The sequence below is a fragment of the Oncorhynchus nerka genome, linkage group LG10 (assembly GCF_034236695.1).
Source record: "Oncorhynchus nerka isolate Pitt River linkage group LG10, Oner_Uvic_2.0, whole genome shotgun sequence".
Taxonomy (NCBI): domain Eukaryota; kingdom Metazoa; phylum Chordata; class Actinopteri; order Salmoniformes; family Salmonidae; genus Oncorhynchus; species Oncorhynchus nerka.
Genome location: NC_088405.1, coordinates 37,530,080 through 37,547,798, shown reverse-complemented (window position 1 = coordinate 37,547,798; position 17,719 = coordinate 37,530,080). Strand labels below are relative to the sequence as shown.

The following is a 17,719-nucleotide window of genomic DNA, read 5'->3' as shown; positions in this document are numbered from 1 at the left end:
GGATGGGGAGAGAAGTAAAGCCTCTCTCTCTCTCTAGGGAAGACAGACTCTACCCTGCCTCTCTATGAAGACTGGACCGGGACCTGCAAAGCCCCCTGGGATATAGCCTATGGATAGTGGGGTAAAGCCAAAGTGACAGGTACTGCGAGTGATACTGCTAGACTTCATGGGTAGTCACAGCTGGATGTGACCCTAAAATGCACCTCAATGAAAAGCTGAGAAATTCTGTTTGATCGTATGTGCAGTGAGGTGTAATGAGATGTCTAAGAAACTCACCAGTCAGCCAGAGCCCATCTCGTCCTGATGAAGCCTTTTCTGGACCACTTGCACTGTAACAGAGGGAGACATCATGCCGACTGAAAGTGAGCATGGATCGCATGGAATTGGACCTTACTGCAGTGCACCCCAAATGGTTCTCAAGTTGATTACTAAAAAAAACAAATCCATTGTTTAAAAATGGCCTTTTTGCAGATTGTCATGTCTCATTTTCGATTAACTGAAATTGATACTTTTTTCAAAGTATCTCTCTTTTTTTTAAACAAGCAATGCAGAGCTGGCTACAATTTCAATTTCATCCCCCTGAAAAGATAGAACAAATGCTTATGGCTGAACTCAAATGTGCTGATTGATAAAATACCTGTATTTATGGGAAAGTTGTTTGAAAAGGGTATTTTGTTTTTAAATGATATTGAAAATTGGAAATGTAGAGTTGCCTTTCATGGAGTTGTATGGGAATTGCATGGGAAGGTCTGCTCAATCTAAGATTACAACCAATTGATTACAGCGGGAGGAGGTAGGGAACTGGTTTGTCTGCCCAATATCAAAGATCAAAACTGGCGGAGGAATAAAAATAGCATAAATAGGAAAGTATACAAGTTTCATTTGAGGACCAGGATGTTGACAGCTGTGCCATACAGATGACAAAACAGTTAGGAAGAGATTTTTGATGCACCGATTCCATGTTACAGGGTTAAGTTGATATATAAAACGACGCAAGATTCAAGACTTTGTGCTTTTCAGCTAAAATTATTATATAGAATTCTTGCCACCAACAAAATGTTGAATATTTGGGGCAGAAAATCAGCGAAGCTCTGCAGATTTTGCTGTGAGAATACAGAATCAAGACCATTTATTTTGGTATTGCCCTCAGGTAGACTGTTTCTGGTCTCAGATTCAGGAATGTCTGAAAATGCATAACAATTATCTAAAATTGACCGTATAAATAGTATTGTTGGGAGATCTGGAGAGACCGGGTCAGTCAATAACTAATACTCTTAGAAAAAGTATTTATCATCAACTTTCCCATCTGTGGATTCTATTCCATTCTATTCCATTAGATAGATTGAAATTGAATGGTAAACTTAAACAGCAGCATAGCTCGAATCAAATCAAAGTTTATTTGTCACGTGCGCCGAATACAACAGGTGTTCACCTTACAGTGAAATGCTTACTTAAAAGCTCTAACCAAGTGAAAAAAAGGTATTAGGTGAAAAATAGGTAGGTAAAGAAATAAAACAACAGTAAAAAATAGGCTATATACACTAGCGAGGCTATAAAAGTAGCGATGCTACATACAGACAACGGCTAGGCTGATTGAGGTAGTATGTACAGTGGGGCAAAAAAGTGTTTAGTCAGCCACCAATTGTGCATGTTCTCCCACTTAAAAAGATGAGAGGCCTGTAATTTTCATAGGTACACTTCAACTATGACAAACAAAATGAGAAGAGAAAAATCCAGGATTTTTAATGAATTTATTTGCAAATTATGGTCGAAAATAAGTATTTGGTCAATAACAAAAGTTTATCTCAATAGAGGTCAAACATTTTCTGTAAGTCTTCACAAGGTTTTCACACACTGTTGCTGGTATTTTGGCCCATTTTGGGGCTGTTGCTGGGCAACACGGACTTTCAACTCCCTCCAAAGAATTTCTATGGAGTTGAGATCTGGAGACTGGCTAGGCCACTCCAGGACCTTGAAATGCTTCTTACGAAGCCACTCCTTCGTTGCCTGGGCGGTGTGTTTGGGATCATTGTCATGCTGAAAGACCCAGCCACGTTTCATCTTCAATGCCCTTGCTGATGGAAGGTTTTCACTCAAAATCTCACGATACATGGCCCCATTCATTCTTTCCTTTACACAGATCAGTCGTCCTGGTCCCTTTGCAGAAAAACAGCCCCAAAGCATGATGTTTCCACCCCCATGCTTCACAGTAGGTATGGTGTTCTTTGGATGCAACTCAGCATTCTTTGTCCTCCAAACACGACGAGTTGAGTTTTTACCAAAAAGTTCTATTTTGGTTTGATCTGACCATATGACATTCTCCCAATCTTCTTCTGGATCATCCAAATGCTCTCTAGCAAACTTCAGACGGGCCTGGACATGTACTGGCTTAAGCAGAGGGACACGTCTGGCACTGCAGGATTTGAGTCCCTGGCAGCGTAGTGTGTTACTGATGGTAGGCTTTGTTACTTTGGTCCCAGCTCTCTGCAGGTCATTCACTAGGTCCCCCCGTGTGGTTCTGGGATTTTTGCTCACCGTTCTTGTGATCATTTTGACCCCACAGGGTGAGATCTTGCGTGGAGCCCCAGATCGAGGGAGATTATCAGTGGTCTTGTATGTCTTCCATTTCCTAATAATTGCTCCCACAGTTGATTTCTTCAAACCAAGCTGCTTACCTATCGCAGATTCAGTCTTCCCAGCCTGGTGCAGGTCTTCAATTTTGTTTCTGGTGTCCTTTGACAGCTCTTTGGTCTTGGCCATAGTGGAGTTTGGAGTGTGACTGTTTGAGGTTGTGGACAGGTGTCTTTTATACTGATAACAAGTTCAATCAGGTGCCATTAATACAGGTAAAGAGTGGAGGACAGAGGAGCCTCTTAAAGAAGAAGTTACAGGTCTGTGAGAGCCGGAAATCTTGCTTGTTTGTAGGTGACCAAATACTTATTTTCCACCATAATTTGCAAATAAATTCATTAAAAATCCTACAATGTGATTTTCTGGATTTTTTTTCTCATTTTATCTGTCATAGTTGAAGTGTACCTATGATGAAAATTACAGGCCTCTCATCTTTTTAAGTGGGAGAACTTGCACAATTGGTGTCTGACTATATACTTTTTTGCACCACTGTACATGTAGATATGGTTAAAGTGACTATGCATATATGATGAACAGAGAGTAGCAGTAGCGTAAAAGAGGGGTTGGCGGGGGTGGTGGGACACAATGCAGATAGCCCGGTTAGCCAATATGCGGGAGCACTAGTTGGTCGGCCCAATTGAGGTAGTATGTACATGAATGTATAGTTAAAGTGACTATGCATATATGATAAACAGAGAGTAGCAGCAGCGTAAAAAGAGGGGTTGGGGGGGGACACAATGCAAATAGTCTGGGTAGCTATTTGATTACCTGTTCATGAATCGTATGGCTTGGAGGTAAAAACTGTTGAGAAGCCTTTTTGTCCTAGACTTGGCACTCCAGTACCGCTTGCCATGCAGTAGTAGAGAGAACAGTCTATGACTGGGGTGGCTGGCGTCTTTGACAATTTTTAGGGCCTTCTTCTGACACCGCCTGGTGTAGAGGTCCTGGATGGCAGGCAGTTTAGCCCCAGTGATGTACTGGGCCGTACGCACTACGCTCTGTAGTGCCTTGCAGTCAGAGGCCGAGAAATTGCCAGACCAGGCAGTGATGCAACCAGTCAGGATGCTCACGATGTTGCAGTTGTAGAACCTTTTGAGGATCTCAGGACCCATGCCAAATCTTTTTAGTTTCCTGAGGGGGAATAGGCTTGGTGTGATTGGACCATTCTAGTTTGTTGTTGATGTGGACACCAAGGAACTTGAAGCTCTCAACCTGCTCCACTACAGCCCCGTCGATGAGAATGAGGGCGTGCTCAGTCCTCCTATTCCTGTTGTCCACAATCATCTCATTAGTCTTGGTTACGTTGAGGGATAGGTTGTTATTCTGGCACCACCCGGCCAGGTCTCTGACCTCCTCCCTATAGGCTGTCTCGTCGTTGTCGGTGATCAGGCCTACCACTGTTGTGTCTTCTGCAAACTTAATGATGTTGTTGGAATCATGCCTGGCCATGCAGTCGTGAGTGAACAGGGAATACATGGGGACACTCAGCACGCACCCCTGGGGAGTTCCAGTGTTTAGGATCAGCGTGGCAGATGTGTTGCTACCTAACCCTCACCACCTGGGGGTGGCCCGTCAGGAAGTCCAGGATCTAGTTGCAGAGGGAGGTGTTTAGTCCCAGGAACCTTAGCTTAGTGATGAGCTTTGAGGGTACTATGGTGTTGAACGCTGAGCTGTAGTCAATGAATAGCATTCTCACATAAGTGTTCCTTTTGTCCAGGTGGGAAAAGGCAGTGTGGAGTGCAATAGAGATTGCATCGTCTGTGGATCTGTTTGGGCGGTATGCAAATTGGAGTGGGTCTAGGGTTTCTGGGATAATGGTGTTGATGTGAGCATTTACCAACCTTTCAAAGCACTTCTGGCTACGGACGTGAGTGCTACGGGTCTGTAGTCATTTAGGCAGGTTGCCTTTGTGTTCTTGGGCAGAGGGACTATGATAATCTGCTTGAAACATGTTGTTATTACAGACTCAATCAGGGACATGTTGAAAATGTCAGTGAAGACACCTGCCAGTTGGTCAGAACATGCCGGGAGCACACGTCCTGGTAATCCGTCTGGCCCTGCAGCCTTGTGTATGTTGACCTGTTTAAAGGTCTTACTCACGTCGGCTACGGAGAGCGTGATCACACAGTCGTCCAGAACAGCTGATGCTCTCATGCATGCCTCAGTGTTGCTTGCCTCGAAGTGAGCATTGAAGTGATTTAGCTCGTTTGGTAGGCTCGTGTCACTGGGCAGCTCGCAGCAGTGCTTCCCTTTGTAGTCTGTAATAGTTTGCAAGCCCTGGCAGATAAGACGAGCATCGGAGACGGTTTAGTATGATTCAATCTAGCCCTGTATTGACGCTTTGCCTGTTTGATGGTTCGTAGCAGGGCATAGCAGGATTTCTTCCGGGTTAGAGTCCCGCACCTTGAAAGCGGTAGCTCTACCCTTTAGCTCAGTGCGAGTGTTGCCTGTAATCCATGGCTTCTGGTTGAGTTATGTACGTACAGTCACTGTGGGGACGACGTCCTCGATGCACTTACTGATAAAGCCAGTGACTGATGTGGTGTATTCCTCAATGTCATCGGAAGAATCCCGGAATATGTTCCAGTCTGTGATAGCAAAACAGTTCTGTTGTTTAGCATCTGCTTCATCTGACCACTTTTTTATTGACGAGTCACTGGTGCTTCCTGCTTAAATTGTTGCTTGTAAGCAGGAATCAGGAGGATAGAGTTGTGGTCGGATATACCAAATGGAGGGAGAGCTTTGTACGCGTCTCTGTGTGTGGAGTTCAGGTGATCTAGAATTTTTTTCCCTCTAGTTGCACATTTAATATGTTGATGGAAATGTGGTAGAACTGATTTAAGTTTCCCTGCATTAAAGTCTCCGGCCACCAGGAGCGCCGCCTCTGGTTGAGTAGTTTCCTGTTTGCTTATTTCCTTACACAGCTGACTGAGTGCGGTCTTAGTGCCAGAATCTGTCTGTGGTGGTTAATAAACAGCCACGAAAAGTATAGCTGAAAACTCTCTAGGCAAGTAGTGTGGCCTGCAATTTATCACAATATACTCTACTTCAGGCGAGCAAAATCTAAAGACTTCCTTAGATTTTGTGCACCAGCTGTTGTTTACAAATATGCACAGACCGTCCCCCCTCGTCTTACCGGAGTGTGCTGTTCTATCTTGCCGGTGCAGCGTATATCCCGCTAGCTGAATATCCATGTCGTCATTCAGCAACGATTCCGTGAAACATAGGATATTACAGTTGAAAGATAGTTGAAAGATATATGGTGCATAGAAATCGGAAGAGGGTGGCCAGCAGAGATAGGTGGGATGGGCTGAGGGAAGCTGAGAGTTGGGATGTGGAATTGGAGACAAGTGGGAGTAGAGCTGCTGGGCGGGGGATAGAATGATGGTCAAAGATAAAAGTCAAAAAATAAATAAAGTCAAAATTAAACAAAACAAAATTAAGTTTGAATGACACTGAGGGGCAGTGTTGTTAGACAATTCCAGTTTGCCTGAAGCTGATGCCTTACAGGTGTTTGCACACACACACACACAAATGCCCATATACATGGACACAAACATGTAAATAGTGCCATACATGCAGTCAAACATATTCAGTTGGCCTTGCTGTTCTGATTTTTGTTGTCCTTGATGATTTTTGCATTGTTTTCTGTTTTCCTTGGTCTTTATTCTATTTTGTTCATTTTGTTGGTTGTTGGTGCATTGGGGACGGGGGCTCGGGGGGCACAGGGGTCCTGGGGGGGGTGGGCTGTGAGGAGGGTCTGGGATGGTTGAGGGACAGCTCGGGGGGGGGGGGATCATGGAGGGCTGGTGGCTGATAGATCGCTGGTTCGGGTGCCCGTTTTTTGACCTTGTGGGAGATCTGTCGATGTGCCCTTGAGCAGGGCGTTGACCCTGGTTGCTTCGGTGAGTCACTCTGGATGGGAGTCTGTTAGATGACTACCGTAATGTAGTTGTTGAGTGGCTTCACTGCTGGTATATTGTATGTTTTAAATATTCTATTAATTTAAAAACACAATCTCAAATGGCATACACAGTCATCCCATTCATACGAGTGCTATAACAATGCAAAGACAACCCTCTAAGAGTTTGTTTTGTTTCAGTATGATCCCTTTCCCCTGGATGGATGTCCAACCTGAGCACAATGACACTGCATGACAACGGGAAAAAACAGTATCACCTCCAAAATGGTCTGAGGCCTGACCAATAGCCACCTGGTCAACCTCCTATAGCCTCACCCCATTAGTGCTACTGAGTGAATTACCCAGTCAGGAGTCCCAGCTCTCACACAGCACATGATTTACCATGAAGCTCATTATTAAATGAGAGACAAATTGATGCCGCAACCGTCCTAATTTTGAATGCATAAATAAATAAATAACCCAGGAGCTATCGAAGCGTCCTAATGGGGAGTTAACCATGGCGATGAATAAACTAATTATGGCTCAGGTCACATAATTACAAATTGACTAATTTTATTTAAAAACTTAGATGCAAATGTGTAGGCCTGAAAGCAATTTGATTGCGTCTCACATCCTTCAATCTGCATTAGTACAAGATGAACTGTATCAAATTGAATTACATTAGCATACTTGAATTAATCTATACCGCCTGGCAGAATGTATGGGCCCAATTATATCACACTGTCCGACATTATGACTTTGAGTGTGTGCGTATGTGAGTGAGTGAGATCGTGAGTGAGATCGTGAGTGAGATCGAGAGAGAATGAGTGAGTGAGTGAGTGAGACAGAGACCGAGACCGAGAGAGAGAGAGAGGAGAGAGAGAGTGAGTGTGTGAGAGAGAGGAGAGAGTGTGTGAGAGAGAGAGTGAGCCTGAGAGGAATGTGCTCCGGGTCAGTTGCGGTAGACGGACTGGTTTAAGGTAAACCAAAATAGTTTTTCATGAACATAATGCACTCAATAAATATTTTGTGATAATTTAAAAAAATACAAATAATAGAACGAATACCTTACATGATGTAGTCATTATAAATGAAAGTACTTCAACAAATTCAACAAAACACAGATGTTTCAAGGAAATTCATTTAATAACCACATTTACATTTAGGTGGTAAGTAGAAATTTGTTGGCATCATATCTCATATCTATTTTACCGGACTTTATATATGTACTGTGTGTGTATATATATATAGAGAGAGAGATATATATATATATATATATATATATATATATATATATATGACGTGATATACAGTATGTAACAACATTGTAAGAACATGAATAAAGAGAGAAGGGAAATGAAGAAGAGGATGAAGAGGATGACGGGGAGGGGAGTGCTGTCCAAACCTGCTCTCTTAACGCAGCACAAAATATATGTCATCTAAATTTAATTTAAAGAGTCATTAACTACACATCACAACACAAAAATCCATCACGTCCCTGACGTGCAACCTCAGATTGCCCCATTTCCTCCTCCTATGACTGATTGACCCTTGTCTTATCGTTTGGTTAATGTGACACGCACACATTCCCTTCCATTCATCAACACACAGAGCTGTCATTCACAAGGGGACTGGGAAATTCAGACTGGGAGTGACAACCAACTGTCACGCACCCAATCAAACGCGAGAGTGAAATGTCGACCTCACCTTAATGCCTACATAATGTGTTACAGGGTCAGGTGGGAAAAAACTCTGGCCTGAGAGATAAAAATGTACATTTCCTATTGCTCTAGGCCAGGTTTTCCAAAACCCTGCTCTAGGTAAGACAGCTGAAAAGCTGCCACTCAGGCTGGTACCACAGCATCATCAGTGAGTGAGATAGACAGAGACAACATCTACACTTCATCTGACAGAGCAGCATAGGCCCAGGTGATATGTCCAGCCCCCCAGCGTCTGGGAGGGCTCAGGTCTTGCCTGGCCAGTGAGGGGTCACCATGGGGGCGGGTGGTGGAGTGAGGCAGTAAAAGGTTGTCACAGGCTGACCTTCCGTGGCCAGTGATGGGTGCCCAGGCTGTGACAGTGATGAACGGCCATACAGAGTGGGTCAGCCATGACAGCCAGGCTCCCAGCCAATACAGATAGGGGACTGAGAGGGGAGTAGTGGGGAGCGAGCTATGGGGCTGTAAAATGGATTCGCTATGCAATGAAGAGACACCATAAACTCCCCAGTTGTGTCCATCGGAGGTCCTCACTTCCACTATCAAATGTCACGCGTGTCAGGGGTGGTACAGGATTGCGGAACACCAATCCCACTCCCCGGTCCCCCACCACAACACACTCCGTTTTTTGTTGTTGTTGACCTTTCTTATATCTCGGCTGACAGACCATCCCCCTATAAACAGTGTGCGGTGGGGCAGACCCATAAGGGAGTACAGGACAGGGTTACACAAGTCCCCGTAACAGATATGCACTGTGAGAAATAAGTAACACACACAAACCCTGACTGATTTGGCCTCATGCAGAACCCCCCCCCCCCCACATGTATCTTTATTCCATCATCCCCATCAAATAAGAGAGGGGGGTCTGACTGGGGTGTGTTGCGTAGGAAATGGACAAGACTGAGTGTGTGTGGGATGGGAGGGAAAGTGTTGTGTAGAGGTTTAAGGGAAGGACAAGCCCTTTCTAGAGACAGTGGGGACTGAGGGGAGGACATACAGTACAGTATATACAGGGGCTGGGGAATGGGGCACGTAGCCTATAGGACAGATCTAGCTGGACGGTCTCTGGACCATGGGTAGAGACCAATACCACTTTCCCATTTAAAGGGATGTTGACTTGCATTGAAAACTGGACATGTATGGCTGCCGCATAATCATGATATCAGAGTTTACAGCAGAGGGTACTAAAGGGTGTGAGTGTAGTCCACAACCAATGCTTTTATGAGCAGACGTGTGGTAGCAACCAAGAAGTACAAACTTGTAAGGACAATGATCTATGGCCCGGTTTGTTTTTTTTCCACTTCCGTGCACAATCATTGGAAAGGGGAGATTGACGTCTCGGTCGTACACTTTATTTATATAAGCCAAGGAGAAATACTTACGATGCAATGTTTTATGGAAGCATGTATTCCTGCACCAACAAATATATTGATAAATACCCGGGCGGGTCGAAAGGATTAACGGAACAACAAGAAATGACAGGTCACCAAATCCATCACATCGACCTTTCAAAAGAAAATGGGCCCGCTATTTTGACCAGTTCCTTCTTATTCAGCTTTTCAATTAATGTCCCTCCCTCATTTCTCCTCCACTTCAAGCCATAACTCACAGTCTGTGGAGTATGAGGGCAGTGTGTTTTGCATACATGGAGGGAGGGGTTGTCATTTCAGCAGACTCAACCCAGGGGACTTGGGGTCACAGTAGGATCCTGTTCACCCCCATTGTGGACATGAGAGGTCTACATGAGACAGCAAGGGTGTGTGTGACAGCGGTATGAGTAGGGGTCAAAACAAACACACAACATTAATACAGTTGAAGTCGGAAGTTGACATACACCTGCACCAAATACATTTAAACTCAGTTTTTCACAATTCCTGACGTTGAATCCCAGTAAAAATTTTGTTTCATCCGACCAGAGGACATTTCTCCAAAAAGTACAATCTTTGTCCCCATGTGCAGTTGCAAACCTTAGTCTGGCTTTTTTATGGTGGTTTTGGAGCACTGGCTTCTTCTTTGCTGAGCGGCCTTTCAGGTCATGTTGATATAAAACTCATTTTACTGTGGATATACTTACTTTTGTACCTGTTTCCTCCAGCATCTTCGCAAGGTCCTTTGCTGTTGTTCTACGATTGATTTGAACTTTTCGCACCAGAGTACATTCATCTCTAGGAGACAGAACGCCTCTCCATCCTGAGCGGTATGACGACTGCGTGGTCTCATGGTGTTTATACTTGCATACTATTGTACGCAAGTACAGATGAAATCAAATCAAATCTTATTTGTCACATACACATGGTTAGCAGATGTTAATGCGAGTGTAGCGAAATGCTTGTGCTTCTAGTTCCGACAATGCAGTGATAACCAACAAGTAATCTAACTAACAATTCCAAAACTACTGTCTTATACACAGTGTAAGGGGATAAGGAATATGTACATAAGGATATATGAATGAGTGATGGTACAGAGCAGCATACAGTAGATGGTATCGAGTACAGTATATACATATGAGATGAGTATGTAGACAAAGTAAACAAAGTGGCATAGTTAAAGTGGCTAGTGACATAAGGATGCAGTCGATGATCTAGAGTACAGTATATACGTATGCATATGAGATGAATAATGTAGGGTAAGTAACATTATATAAGGTAGCATTGTTTAAAGTGGCTAGTGATATATTTACATCATTTCCCATCAATTCCCATTATTAAAGTGGCTGGAGTTGGGTCAGTGTCAATGACAGTGTGTTGGCAGCAGCCACTCAATGTTAGTGGTGGCTGTTTAACAGTCTGATGGCCTTGAGATAGAAGCTGTTTTTCAGTCTCTCGGTCCCAGCTTTGATGCACCTGTACTGACCTCGCCTTCTGGATGATAGCGGGGTGAACAGGCAGTGGTTCGGTGGTTGATGTCCTTGATGATCTTTATGGCCTTCCTGTAACATCGGGTGGTGTAGGTGTCCTGGAGGGCAGGTAGTTTGCCCCGGTGATGCGTTGTGCAGACCTCACTACCCTCTGGAGAGCCTTACGGTTGAGGGCGGAGCAGTTGCCGTACCAGGCGGTGATACAGCCCGCCAGGATGCTCTCGATTGTGCATCTGTAGAAGTTTGTGAGTGCTTTTGGTGACAAGCCGAATTTCTTCAGCCTCCTGAGGTTGAAGAGGCGCTGCTGCGCCTTCTTCACGACGCTGTCAGTGTGAGTGGACCAATTCAGTTTGTCTGTGATGTGTATGCCGAGGAACTTAAAACTTGCTACCCTCTCCACTACTGATCCATCGATGTGGATAGGGGGGGTGTTCCCTCTGCTGTTTCCTGAAGTCCACAATCATCTCCTTAGTTTTGTTGACGTTGAGTGTGAGGTTTTTTTCCTGACACCACACTCCGAGGGCCCTCACCTCCTCCCTGTAGGCCGTCTCGTCGTTGTTGGTAATCAAGCCTACCACTGTTGTGTCGTCCGCAAACTTGATGATTGAGTTGGAGGCGTGCATGGCCACGCAGTCGTGGGTGAACAGGGAGTACAGGAGAGGGCTCAGAACGCACCCTTGTGGGGCCCCCGTGTTGAGGATCAGCGGGGAGGAGATGTTGTTGCCTACCCTCACCACCTGGGGGCGGCCCGTCCAGTACCCAGTTGCACAGGGCGGGGTCGAGACCCAGGGTCTCGAGCTTGATGACGAGCTTGGAGGGTACTATGGTGTTGAATGCCGAGCTGTAGTCGATGAACAGCATTCTCACATAGGTATTCCTCTTGTCCAGGTGGGTTAGGGCAGTGTGCAGTGTGGTTGAGATTGCATCGTCTGTGGACCTATTTGGGCGGTAAGCAAATTGGAGTGGGTCTAGGGTGTCAGGTAGGGTGGAGGTGATATGGTCCTTGACTAGTCTCTCAAAGCACTTCATGATGACGGAAGTGAGTGCTACGGGGCGGTAGTCGTTTAGCTCAGTTACCTTAGCTTTCTTGGGAACAGGAACAATGGTGGCCCTCTTGAAGCATGTGGGAACAGCAGACTGGTATAGGGATTGATTGAATATGTCCGTAAACACACCGGCCAGCTGGTCTGCGCATGCTCTGAGGGCGCGGCTGGGGATGCCGTCTGGGCCTGCAGCCTTGCGAGGGTTAACACGTTTAAATGTCTTACTCACCTCAGAGCATGCAGTGAAGGAGAGACCGCATGTTTTCGTTGCAGGCCGTGTCAGTGGCACTGTATTGTCCTCAAAGCGGGCAAAAAAGTTATTTAGTCTGCCTGGGAGCAAGACATCCTGGTCCGTGACTGGGCTGGGTTTCTTCTTGTAGTCCGTGATTAACTGTAGACCCTGCCACATGCCTCTTGTGTCTGAGCCATTGAATTGAGATTCCACTTTGTCTCTGTACTGACGCTTAGCTTGTTTAATAGCCTTGCGGAGGGAATAGCTGCATTGTTTATATTCGGACATGTTACCAGACACCTTGCCCTGATTAAAAGCAGTGGTTCGCGCTTTCAGTTTCACGCGAATGCTGCCATCAATCCACGGTTTCTGGTTTGGGAATGTTTTTATCGTTGCTATGGGAACGACATCTTCGACGCACGTTCTAATGAACTCGCACACCGAATCAGCGTATTCATCAATATTTCCATCTGGCCAATCTGAAAACATGTCCCAGTCCACGTGATGGAAGCAGTCTTGGAGTGTGGAGTCAGCTTGGTCTGACCAGCGTTGGACAGACCTCAGCGTGGGAGCCTCTTGTTTTAGTTTCTGCCTGTAGGCAGGGATCAGCAAAATGGAGTCGTGGTCAGCTTTTCCGAAAGGGGGGGCGGGGCAGGGCCTTATATGCGTCGCGGAAGTTAGAGTAACAATGATCCAAGGTTTTACCACCCCTGGTTGCGCAATCGATATGCTGATAAAATTTAGGGAGTCTTGTTTTCAGATTAGCTTTGTTAAAATCCACAGCTACAATGAATGCAGCCTCCGGATAAATGGTTTCCAGTTTGCAAAGAGTTAAATAAAGTTCGTTCAGAGCCATCGATGTGTCTGCTTGGGGGGGATATATACGGCTGTGATTATAATCGAAGAGAATTCTCTTGGAAGATAATGCGGTCTACATTTGATTGTGAGGAATTCTAAATCAGGTGAACAGAAGGATTTGAGTTCCTGTATGTTTCCTTCATCACACCATGTCTCATTAGTCATGAGGCATACGCCCCCGCCACTCTTCTTACCAGAAAGATGTTTGTTTCTGTCGGCGCGATAGCGTCTTCCCAGTAAGCCATGTTTCCGTGAAGCAGAGAACGTTGCAGTCTCTGATGTCCCTCTGGAATGCTACCCTTGCTCGGATTTCGTCAACCTTGTTGTCAAGAAGAATGCTGGGGAGTGGTGCGCGATGTGCCCTTTTTCGGAGTCTGACCAGAACACCGCCTCGTTTCCCTCTTTTTCGGAGTCGTTTCCTTGGGTCGCTGCATGCGATCCATTCCGTTGTCCTGTTTGTAAGGCAGAACACAGGATCCGCGTCGCGGAAAACATATTCTTGGTCGTACTGATGGTGAGTTGACGCTGATCTTATATTCAGTAGTTCTTCTCGACTGTATGTAATGAAACCTAAGATGACCTGGGGTACTAATGTAAGAAATAACACGTAAAAAAACAAAAAACTGCATAGTTTCCTAGGAACGCGGTACCTTCAGGCGTTTGGAAATTTCTCCTAAGGAATAACCAGACTACAATTTCTTTCTGAGATCTTGGCTGATTTATTTTGATTTTCCCATGATGTCAAGCAAAGAGGCACTGAGTTTGAAGATAGGCCTTGAAATACATCCACAGGTACACCTCCAATCGACTCAAATTATGTCAATTAGCCTATCAGAAGCTTCTAAAGCCATGACATCATTTTCTGGAACTTTCCAAGCTGTTTAAAGGCACAATCAAGTTAGTTTATGTAAACTTCTGACCCACTGGAATTGTGAAATAATCAACAATTGTTGGAAAAATGACTTGTGTCATGCACAAAGCAAATGTCCTAACAAACTTGCCAAAACTATAGTTTGTTAACAAGAAATTTGTGGAGTGGTTGAAAAACAAGTTTTAATGACTCCAACCTAAGTGTATGTTAACTTCCGACTTCAACTGTACACTAGCATACACCCACACACACAACCAACCCAAGGGCACTCAAATTTAAGAGATGCCAGGAAATGTAATTTTGTCTCTGTTACATTGCTAGTCTTTAACCAGCGCTGTCACTCAAACAGGGGCCGTACAGAACAACCCCTCCCACCATGATGTCACCAGGCCCTCTCCGAGTGACAGTTAATTAACGGTGGACTGTAAAGCTAACGTGCAAGCGGAGAAAGAGAGGTGTCAGTCTCCGACAAGCTGGCTAAACTGTCCGCTGACACATTCTACAGCTTCACCTCTCTATACGGGGTATCAAAACATGAGAAAATGACAGAAAATTATACCTTTACACAGTAGATTCTAATGGGAGATAACATGCATTAACCCATGCTCTCTGTAGCTCACATGGTCTTGGAGAGATCTCTGCTAGTATATCATGTCTTAGGATGACTATCCGGTTTCCACAACACTCTTGAGACCCAGAGCGGTACCCTGTAGAACCCAGTTGGACCCCCCCCCCCCCCATTGCGGTCCGTCTTGTCCCAGATCCCCTGTTAATAGAATTCCTTAAGGCTGCAGACGAATGGCAAATCCAGGCGGTTTCATCTACTAAAAGACAGCATAAATCACCATGGAGGAAGCGGGGACAAGGCAGGGGTTATCGCGCGCCTGACTTCCTCATGAGAGCTCTGCATTAAAGCATTAGTGAAATTAATTCATCTTTCATAAGAGGTTTGAGCAGTATCTGTGATCTATGATAACCAATTTCTCACTACGGAGCTGGGCGGGGGGGGGGGGGGGAATACTCGGCCCTGATAGTCTACACAAATCTGCTATTTTTAAATGTCTAACATTATCTGGAGTGCTGCTCTCAGGAGCATCATCCTGGATTCATAACCCAGCCGGGAAAGAGGCATAAATCAGGGAGCAAACTTTCCCAGGCATCTGCTTGCTTCTTTTCACACCCAGGTTTGTTTTGCGCTTGTCCTCGTAACGCACCAAACACCCGTTTCTCGTAATAATTTTAAACGACTTCACGCCTCAATCGATGTAATTGGTTTTAGATCATCTTTGAAAATGGCAAACTGGGGAACTCCAAAGTGGGGGGGGGGGGGACAGAGAGAGACAGGAGAGAGGGGAGACATGAGAGGGGAGAGAAGAGAGAGAGAGAAAATGTGTACATGAGAGTGTGTGTGTGAAAGAGATGGAAATTGGGAGACTGCGTCTGTGAAAGGATGTATCCATCTCCTTTGCATATATTTGAGGTGGCCGGCGGAGCGCGGTTGACAGATGAGCGAGGAGCATGGGGCTGACACGCGGGCACTCATGCTCTTTATTACATTATCAGCACAGCGCGACGTTCCCTTATGATGTGGACCCAGCAGAGGAGCCCACAGAACGAACAGATATACAACGCACACAGGCTGCACTACGAAGCCCAGCAAGCCACCGAATTAACGCTTTTGCAAGAGTGCCATCTCAATCTTCCACTGTTCAACTGATCCTTGTATTCATTTGCTTTTTGAGGGAAAGTAAAGTAAAGAAAGAAAAAAGATGCAGAAAGCAAAATAACCTTATGTTTTCACTTCATACCGTATCTTTTGTGAAAATGCAAAACAGTAAAGGGAAATACGCCATTGATGAAGAGGAAACACTGCCATAAATGTGTAATAGTACCAAAGTTCTGTTTTTCTGTGGTTTATTGGGTAAAAACATATGCCTACTTTTGAAAATATAAAAAATGTATTATGCAATATACACCATTTCGATATTTAAAAAAATGTCAAAAACAAAGTGCCGCAAAAGTGTTGCAAGTCAAATAAAATACAAACCAATATAACCAAAACTTTTTCAGCACTTGCGATACCTACTGTATTATGGGGACTAAATGTAAGCATCCAAAATGTATTAACAAGGTCCATGCCTAACGCCGGGTGTAAAACCTGCAAAACCTTCAAAATCCTTACATTGCTGAGACTCACATTTTATTTGACCTTTATTTATTTAACTAGGCAAGTCAGTTAAGAACAAATTCTTATTTTCAATGACGGCCTAGGAACAGTGGGCTAACTGCCTGTTCAGGGGCAGAACAACAGATTTGTACCTTGTCAGCTCGGGGATTTGAACTTGCAACCTTTTGGTGACTAGTCCAACGCTCTAACCACTTGGCTACCCTGCCTCCCCTTTAAGAAACAACGTCATCATCTCACTGGCTTGTTCTCTGGCGAGCTCTCATTGGCTATTGCTGATCACAATTCTCAAGACATGCTCATACTACAAGAGCATTGCAGATTTTGTGCCAATAAAATCAAACGTGTTTGAAAATATTGGGATGTCTGGGGCTGCTCAAAGAGAAGATCGGTAGCCCTCAAATTGCGTCTCTGACACGCTTACATTAAACGAGCGTCAGTGATATAGGGATTTTGTCTCAGATGTCAGAAACTTGTCTGGGACAGCTGAATCGGGGCTAAAATCATGTAGATCAGCTGTCTTTTATTAATGGTGTCATGATATCACATTGCTGTGTCGTGTTCATTAATGACAGCACTCTGTCAATCAAAGTCCCCGAGCTTCAGAAAGCAGTAGAGGCTGAGAGATAGTCCCTCTCAGTCACTACAGCAACAGTGGAAGGATACGCACCTCTGGGAAGTAGTCCTGAGGAAACTTCTCCTTCTCCAACATGGGTGTGCTCTCTAGAGTGTCTGAGTAGATCTCTTTCCCAACCACCTTCTTGAATTTCTTGGCTGTGGGGAAAAACACAGACAGAAAGCCAGAGGCCGTGTTAATACAATACTAGCTTGTCTTAAGAGCACGATTCAAACCTACTAACGTCACAAAACAGTGTTGTGTAGATCTAGATTCTAGATGTCGTCATGCACGCTTAAAGCAAGGGCTTCATCAGCCTACTACACCACCTGCTGGTTGTTCGTGGAAGCATAAGGGAACTCCTAGGTGAAGCAACAGATACTCCACGCCGACCCAGTATAAATTCAGGTTGTGTGTTGTACTTACACGGAGGCCTTAGATGATCTAAGGCGAACCAAACAGCGTGACACTGTGTCCCACACTCATGGGATCAGTGTCAGAGAGCTTGACATGCCAAACCATTTTGACCTCTCGGATAATTTTTTTGCCTTTTGAACAGTCCTAAAGGGTGAGCATGTTTTACTCAGCGGGTAAAAGGCTGAAAATATCTTTGAGGTAAAAACAGTTCAATATCTCTGAACCTGAATCCTAGGAGTATGTCACGGCGTCGCTATTCGGTTCACCTCAACAATGGATCACCTAAGGCATCCATGTTGTATTTCATTTATTTTTTATTTAACTAGGCAAGTCAGTGAAGAACAAATTATTTTTTTTACAACGGCGGCCTACACCGACCAAACCTGGGCG

General features: G+C 44.8%; 1 protein-coding gene across 2 annotated transcripts in view; it reads right to left on the bottom strand.

The window, feature by feature from the left end:
• The window catches only part of LOC115135265 (inositol polyphosphate-5-phosphatase A-like), a 281,318-nt gene that overhangs the window by 110,986 nt on the left and 152,613 nt on the right, over window positions 1-17,719 (bottom strand). For both annotated transcript variants that reach the window (XM_029669757.2, XM_029669756.2), the window contains exons 6-7: window positions 16,967-17,070; window positions 277-329 (exon numbers count right to left, since the gene is read on the bottom strand). In XM_029669757.2, coding sequence (XP_029525617.1) covers window positions 277-329; window positions 16,967-17,070 — 157 coding nt within the window. The remainder of the gene's footprint in view (window positions 1-276; window positions 330-16,966; window positions 17,071-17,719) is intronic.